An 8458-nucleotide genomic window follows, 5' to 3' on the forward strand; every position below is an offset into this window, starting at 1 on the left:
AAAAGTCTATGAGACTTACCTCTAACCAGCTAAAAGCCAGAAATAGAGGACAAAAAACAAAAACAAAAATCTAAGTTCCTACTGCAAAATTAGAAAACAGTAAATGTAGGAAAAATTGCTTTTTCAAAAACAGAATAATGAAAAATAATTTAAGGTAGGTGCTGGTGGCTCACGCCTGTAATCCTAGCAATTCAGCAGGCTGAGATCTGAGGATCGCGGTTCAAAGCCAGCCTGGGCAGGAACGTCTGTGAGACTCTTATCTCTGATAAACCACCAGAAAACCAGAAGTGGAGCTGTGGTTCAAGTGGTAGAGCGCTAGCCTTGAGCTCAACAGCTGAGGGACAGTGCCCAGGCCCAGAGTTCAAGCCCCACGACCAGGGAAAAAAAAGAAAAGAAAAGAAAAAGAATTTAAGAGATCACTCACTATGTAGCTCAAGCTGGCCTCAAACTTGAGACATTCCTATTTTAGCCTACTGAGAGGATTACAAATGTGTAAGATCACACTTTCTGAGGGTTAATTGGAGACTCTTTATTTCCAATTGTCAAAACACCAGATCTGTGACTGTGGCTCAAGTGGTAGAGTGCTATCCTTGAGCAAAAAAACTCAAGGAAGCCAGGTCCTGGTGGCTCACACCTGTAATCCTAGTTATTCAGGAGGCTGAGATCTGAGGATGTTGGTTCAAGCCAGCCCAGGCAGGAAAGGAAAGGCTTATCTTTTTTTTTTTTTTTTTTTTTTTTTTTTTGGGGGGGGGGGGGTCTGGTTGTGGGTCCTGAACTCTGGGCCTGGGCGCTGTCCCTCAGCTCTTCAGCTCAAAGCTAGCGCTCTACCACTTGAGCCACAGCGCCACTTCCGGCTTTTTTCTTCTTGCTTATGTGGTGCTGAGGAATCGAACCCAGGGCCTCAGGCATGCAAGGCAAGCACTCTACCACTGAGCCACCTTCCCAGCCCCAGGAAAGGCTTATCTCTTATCTCTAATTAGTCACTTTAAGAAAAAAAGCTTAAGTAGAGTTGGACTGCTTACACCCTAGGACAAGCACAGTAAGAAAAAAGGAAAACTATGAGAAAACAAGGGAAGAGATTGACACTGCTCAAAAAGAAATGTACTCAGTACCTGACTTAACTATAACCCCTCTGTACAACACCTTTACAGTAACAATAAAATTTTTAAAAAGAAAGAAAAAAGATGATGATGAGCTGAGCATCGGTACCTCACACCTTTAATCCTAACTATTCAGAAGGCTGAGATCTAAGGATTGTGGTTCAAAGCCAGCCCAGGAAGGAAATCAACAAAAAGCCAGAAGTAGAGGTTTTGAGCAAAAAAAAAGCTAAGGGAAAGCCCTCAGTCTCTGAATTTAAAAAAAAAAAAACACAACTGGGCTGGGAAGGTGGCTCAGTGGTAGAGCGCTTGCCTTGCATGCCTGAGGCCCTGGGTTCGATTCCTCAGCACCATGTAAGCAAAAAGAAAAAAGCCGGAAGTGGCACTGTGGCTCTAGTGATAGAGTGCTAGCCTTGAGCTGAAGAGCTGAGGGACAGCACCCAGGCCCAGAGTTCAGGCCCCACGACTGGACCCGACCCCCCACCCAAAAAAAAAAAAAAAAAACACACAACCATTAGCTGTATGAGTTTCACTGAGACATTCCCACACATGTATACAATATATATCCTGACCAACTTCACTTCCTCTATCACTCTTCCGCATACATAGCTATTTCTGAGATAGCTTCTGTTGTATATCTAAGTCAGTCTGAGCTGTGATCCTTCTGTTTGCGCTACTCCATGAGGCTACAGATGATAGGCACAAATCCAGTCATTGTGCTTCCACTGCAACACAGAGGTTGATTATTACAGAAGTTTTAGGAAGTCCAAAAGAATATTCAAGTCTTAGCTATGTTAAATTTCATGAAATACTGGTAATAAAGCAATCTATCATTATAGTTGAAAACTTGTAAAATTTGAATATGGCATTAGCTCTAGTCTAAAACTAAAACTGAGGAAGTCAGAGCACTGGGAGCTCACACCTATAATCCTGGCTATTCAGATGCTGAGATGAAGAAAAAGGGGGTTGCAGGCCAATCCTCAGGCAGAAAGGTCTTGTGCCCCAACTCAACTGAAAAAAAGAGAAGACAGGAAAGAGAAAAGAAGGGAGAAAAGGAGGGAAGGATGGAGGAGAAAGAGGAAAAGGAGGAAAAGAGAGGGAAGGGGGGGGAGGAGAAGTTGGGTGTGATGGCATAGACCTGTCATCACAGCTACTGGGGAAGTATACACAGGAAGATCAAGGTTCCAGCTGGCCTGGGCAAAAGAACAAGACTTTTATCTCTTTATCTCAAAAATAATCAGAGCAAAACAAGTAGAAATGTGGCTAAAGTATAAAGCCCTAAGTTGAAGTCCCAGTACTACTCCCACCAAAAAAAAACAAAAACAAAAAACAAAAAAAAACTGACAATGCACCAAGACCTTGATAACTCTCACATACCTTGTAAGATGAGAAGGTGCATTGATACATGTTAAAAATGTGTCCCTGAAATGTCAATACTTACCACTTTTAAAATGTTTTCCGTTAGTTCTTTTTCTTGTTGCATCTGATTCATACTATAAGAGAAATGATTAAGATTATTGAAATGCTGTCCTCAAAAAAAAATTCTAAATTTAGAGCATAAAAGTGAGTTATTGTTTTTTGTTGTTGTGGTTTTTGTGTGCTGGTCCTGGGCTTTGAACAGAGGGCCTAGGCAATGTCCCTGAGCTTCTTGGGCTCAAGGCTAGTGCTCTACTACTTGAGCCATAGTGCCACTTCCTGCCTTTTCTAAAGTAGTTTATTGAAGGTAAGAGTCTCACAGACTTTCCTGACTGGCTTGGCTTCAGTATGCAACCCTCAGATCTCAGCCTCCTGAATAGCTAGGATTACAGGCCTGAGCCACTGGTATCTGGCTATTGTTTTTATTAGCATATATTAGTCATAAGTGGGGATTTCACTGTGACATTTCCACGCTTGTGTGAGAGTATTATATTGTGATGCTCATTAATTTATGGTAGTTTCTCATTTGCACTGCATTGAAAAAAAATCCTTAGTATAATATATTACTCAGAAGGCTGAGATTTAGGGCTGGGAAGATGGCTCAGTGGTAGAGTGCTTGCCTTGCATGCATGAGGCCCTGGGTTCGATTCCTCAGCACCACACAAGCAGGAAGAAAAAAGCTGGAAGTGGAGCTTTGGCTCAAGTGGTAGAGCGCTAGCCTTGAGCTGAAGAGCTGAGGGACAGCGGCCAGGCCCAGAGTTCAGGCCCACGACCGAACCCAAAAAAAAAAAAAATAAAACAAACAAAACAAAAAAGAATGCTGAGATTTGAGGATCATGGTTCAAGGCCAGAAGGGGAAAAAAGTCTGTGAGACTCTTATCTCCAGTTAACCACCATAAAAATGCTGTGGCTCAAAGTGGTAGAGTACTAACTAGCCTTGAGCAAAAAAGCTCAGAAACAGCACCCAGTCCCTGAGTTCAAGCCCCAGAACAGACAAAATTAAAAACTTGCAAAATTTAAAATTCTGATGAAATATCAAATAAAGGTCATTATCAGCCAACTTACACACTTAACTGAGGGGGTCCAGGTTTTGCTTGTTTGACAGGAAAACTACTTTGAACAATTGTCCTAATTGCCCTGAATAAAAGATAGGGAAAAAAATTAATATAACTATCACTTCAATTATTTTTTCAAGTACTACTCAGAAGTATTAGAAAGGATCTGAAGCTTTGACACGTAACCATTATGTCAGCCACATTCTCAGAGGCATGCTTTTCACAAATTTTATCCACTGACAGTGTCAGTGTCCCACAATCCTCTGAAAGATGCCTGAGACAAAAGTGGACCCGTACAAGTATACTCTTAAAAGCCAAGAACAGTGCCATTAAGTAAGAGTTACCCAACATAATTCTGAGTTTATGAAACAATTTACCATCGGTTGTAGAGAAGTATAGCCATGGCAGTGGTTGGAGGTAAAGTAGCAAGATCCATGTCTACATGCTTTGTCCCAGGAGGAACTTTACTGATGCACAGCAACTCATTTAGTAGCATGTTCAATACTGGAACAGATAAACTTAATAAAAGATAACATGTTTGCATGTTAGCTAAGAACAAAAACTTCAAAAGATTATAAAAAAAATTTAAACACAAAAGCAGGTAATATACTGGGCTGGGCATGGTGGCACCAGCTTATAATGCCAGCACTTTGGGAAGCTGAGAAGACAAGGCTAGCCTAGGCTATAAAGACCCTATCCTAAATAAAAAAAAGAAAAAGAAAAAACTATATAAATTCTATTAGCAACTATTAGCAACTGATAACTAATCTTTTTTTTTTTTTTTTTTGGTCCGGTTGTGGGGCCTGAACTCTGGGCCTGGGCGCTGTCCCTCAGCTCTTCAGCTCAAGGCTAGCACTCTACCACTTGAGCCACAGGGCCACTTCCGGCTTTTTTTTCTTTTTTTGCTTATGTGGTGCTGAGGAATCGAACCCAGGGCCTCAGGCATGCAAGGCAAACGCTCTACCACTGAGCCACCTTCCCAGCCCTGATAACTAATCTTATTTCTAACTTCTACTCTTCTGAAATTTTAAATATTTCATATTGTATCTCCTTCCCCCCCCCCAAAAAAAGCATAACTGTGTTTAAAATATGAGGACTGGGTTGTGGCTTAGCAGTAGAATACTTGCCTAGAATGAGTGAAGCCTTGGGTTTAACCCAGCCCTGCAAAAAATAACAAAAGCATAGGAAGAAAAAAAGTTAAAAGTTACTGTTCTAGCCAGGTACTGGTGGCTCACACCTGTAATCCTAGCTACTCAGGAGGCTGAGATCTCAGGATTGTGGTTCAAAGCCAGGCAGGAAAATTTTTAAGACTCTTATCTCCAAATAATCACCAGAAAACTGGAAGTGGCACTGTGGTTTAAGTGTTAGAATGCTAGCCTTGAGCTGAAGAGCTCAGAGACAGTGCCCAGGCCCAGAGTTTAAGCCCCATGACTACACCCTCACCCCCCCCAACTCCCCAGCCCCCCCCCAAAAAAAGTTGATGTTTTTCCAAATTACTTCCATTTTCAAAATTTTTATGTATTTTCTATAAAGCATTTTTTAATTGTGGGAAAAAGGAAATTAAAGCTAATCATTTTCTAACCATAGCCCTGAAGTTTTTGTTTTAAAGCAAAGAAGCACTAATTTGAATCAGTTTTTGTTGTTTTTGTTGTTGTTGCTTTTGGTCAGTCATGAGGCTTGAACTCTGGGCCTGGGCCCTGTCCCTCAGCTCTTCAGCTCAAGGTTAGCGCTCTACCACTTGAGCTACAGCGCCACTTTCGGTTTTCTGTGGTCTTTTTGGAGATAAGATTTTCACAAACTTTCCTGCCCAGGCTGGCTTTGAACCGTGATCCTCAGATCTCAGATGACAGGTGTGAGCCACCAGCACTGGCTTTTGAATCAGTTTTTTAATAGGTTGGGAGATACTAACATTAACTGATATATTCAACAACAAAGCATAATATCATACAACACTATTAGTATTTATTTTGTTCAGATATGTAAGTCCATTGAAACATTTTTAAATAATTTAGGTGTGGATTTTCTCTAGTTTCTATATCTAAAATAATAGTAAGTTCGTTTATTACTGCTAACATAAAGTCCATATCTTAAAGCATACTTAAATTCATCTAACTTTCAAAGGACTGGTTTGCTTTTTAAGACTAGGTTGGGCTGGGAATGTGGCTTAGTGATAAACAGTGCTTGCCTCCAATACATGAAGCCTTGGATTCAATTCCTCAGTACCACATACTCAGAAAAAGCCAGGACGTGGCGCTGTGGCTCAAGGGGTAGAGTGCTAGCCTTGAGCAAAAGAAGCTCAAGGGCAGTGCCAAGGCCCTGAGTTCAAGCCCCAAGACTAGCGCAAAAAAAAAAAGTCCCTATGTTGCCCAGTCTATCCTCTTAACTCCTGATCTTCCTGCCTCAGCCTCCTAAGCATTGGTGCTATAGGCATAACTAGTTTTAAATCCCGTTAGACTGTTTGGAAAATAGAGGCATATTTTGCTAAGAACGTACAGAAAAATTCTCATCCTAAGGTCCAATGTCATAAAAACATACAAAATAAACCAAGATATCTAAACAGTATTCCAAATGAAATTTCACTTAAATCTTTATACCTTTTCTCTAATATATCTAGGTCCCACTTCAAATGTGCAGCAACCTTAAGAGCAAGAAGCTTTAAAATTCGATTTCTCTTGTTATCAGGTGGCGGTTGAACTTGGTTTTGTTCATTAACTGAAGGTTTGGAAGCCTGTTCCAAAAACTGAACTATAAGTTGAACTGGCGCAGGATCTAGGAGTTAAAAAAAAAAAAAAAAGATATTCTTAAGTTTTAATTTACAAAATGTATTAAAAGTCAGAAAAACTATGCTCCAGAGTCAAAATGATCTGGAAGGGTAGAAAAGAGCAAGGAATAGTTAGTGCAGGCCAGGCGCCTATGTCTCACGCCTGTAATCCTAGATTACTCTGAAGGTTGAGATCTGAGGATCAAGGTTCCAAGCAAGCCGGGATAGGAAAATCAATGAGACTCTTATCTCCCATTAACCCCCAGAAAAAACAAAACTGGAGCTAGGGCTCAAAGTGGTAGACCACTTAGCCTAGAGCCAAAAAGCTCAGGGACAGTGAGTGTCCAGGTCCTGAATTTTAAGCCCCAGGGCAGACTCAAAAAAAAAAAAAAATAGTGCAGAACAAAGCACCTCCAGGGAAGAACAACAGTTACAGATTCCCAGTTCCGCAGGGATCACGGCCAATTAGTTGAAAGAGTATTATTTCACACTTAATTAGGGGACCTCCACTGAATTGCCTCTCTGCACCTGTTTCCTCCAAAGGAAAACAGAGCAATACCACCTACCTCACACATTTTGAAGACTTAATTAAGCGAGGTAAACGACGTGAACTATTAAGCAGTGACTGGCACTCTGTAATCAACTCAACGAATGTGTCCGCGGAATGAACCAAAGGACGAGTCTCAGGTGATAAAACTGACCCCCTTAACGACTCCTCGCATCCTCGTCTCCAGGCCCGTCAATAGGCTGAACAAGGTACACTTGAACTCGAACTTGGCAAAAAAGTGCCGGGATGCAGTTTACCTTTCCCAGCCTTTACCTCTGTGCAGAGTTGCTGGTTCTGTGGTAATTCCTGCCCTCCCCGGCCGCACGCGGTCAAGTGGGATGGTAGGCGATCGTGAAGCCTCGCTACCCAAACACCACGAGGCAGTGGCACCGCAGTTTCTACTTTCAAAGATTTGCACACATAGCCCAATTTCACATAAGAAACGACGGCGGCGGCGGCGAGCCGAGGGTCAGCACCATCTTCTGTACGGAGAAGGCTCCGTTCAGGCCCCCAGATCCGAGCCTCTCCCAGACCCGATCTCCGGGGCTGAAGCCCCGGCGGGAAACAACCCCGACGGGGACGCTTACGTCTTTGTCTGGGGCTTTCCTCCCGCCCGCCGCCGAGGCGTCCCGGCCGGGCGCGGGTCGAGTCAGGGCCTCGCTCCCGCCGCGTTCTCCAGGCCGCGACAGGACCAGGGCTCGAGCCCAGCGGGCCGGGAGCGCCGCGGGCCGAGCGCGCCCCAGCCCCGGCCCGGGCTCCGCCCCGCCGCGGCCGAGCGCCACCTCACCTGGGCACGGTTTGCGCAGATGCTTCTCCAGCAGCGACTCCTCCAGCAGGAACTCGAACCAGCAGGTCTGCGGCGGGGTGCAGGGCCGGCTGGAGGTGGCCGCCTCCCGGTCCGCCGCCTCCGCGCTCATCCTGCCCCCGCCGCCGCTGCCCCCAGAGGCGTTGCCCGACTCCAACCTGACGTTCGGATGCGGACCCCGGGCCTGCGGTCGGAAGAACCCGCCGAGCGGGTAGCGGCGTTCAGAACGTCCGCACAACTCACACTACCCAAGATGGCGGCGCCACCAGCCGGGAGAAGGAGTCACCTCCCTGCGCCCCCGGACCAATCGTTGTTCGTATTGGAAAGAGGGGGCGGGACTAATCGCCAAACCACACCTCCTGCGGTTGCTAAGGGAGACGGCGGGGTTTGAAGCCGGCAACATCGATGTTTTCTTGAAAGAGAGGTTGACTCTGGTGATATTTCCGAGATTTCCTTCCACCTATCTCCTGTCCACAGGAGTCCCCTTACTGTCTGCTACCTGGACGACAGACTCCTACAGTGATTTCCAACCTTTCGGCTACTTCTCAGGATTCACTAATACTCTCTGTATGTTTGTATGTGCATGCATGTGCCTGTGCTGGGGCTTGGCCTCAAGGGCCTGGCATTCGCCTTCCATTCTCTGGCTCCTGGCTGTTTTAACTACTTGAGTCATGCTGCCTGCTTTTTGCTTGCTATTTTTGGAAATCGTTTCTCAGATTTCTCTGATTGGGCTGGCATCTAAAATTGATCCCTCGGATCTCAGCCCCCTGATTAGCT

The 8458-nt window shown here is 44.5% G+C and overlaps 1 protein-coding gene across 1 annotated transcript in view; it reads right to left on the reverse strand.

Annotated features, from left to right (window-relative positions):
* Positions 1-7933, reverse strand: part of Ints8 (integrator complex subunit 8) — a 58529-nt gene extending 50596 nt beyond the window's left edge. The window contains exons 1-5 of the mRNA XM_042672953.1: positions 7664-7933; positions 6163-6337; positions 3946-4086; positions 3579-3650; positions 2539-2590 (exon numbers count right to left, since the gene is read on the reverse strand). Of these exons, the coding sequence (XP_042528887.1) occupies positions 2539-2590; positions 3579-3650; positions 3946-4086; positions 6163-6337; positions 7664-7793 (570 nt within the window). The 5' untranslated portion in view covers positions 7794-7933. The remainder of the gene's footprint in view (positions 1-2538; positions 2591-3578; positions 3651-3945; positions 4087-6162; positions 6338-7663) is intronic.
* Positions 7934-8458: the final 525 nt, after the last annotated feature.

This window comes from Dipodomys spectabilis, unplaced genomic scaffold, assembly GCF_019054845.1.
Source record: "Dipodomys spectabilis isolate Male_0828 unplaced genomic scaffold, ASM1905484v1 ptg000783l, whole genome shotgun sequence".
Classification (NCBI taxonomy): domain Eukaryota; kingdom Metazoa; phylum Chordata; class Mammalia; order Rodentia; family Heteromyidae; genus Dipodomys; species Dipodomys spectabilis.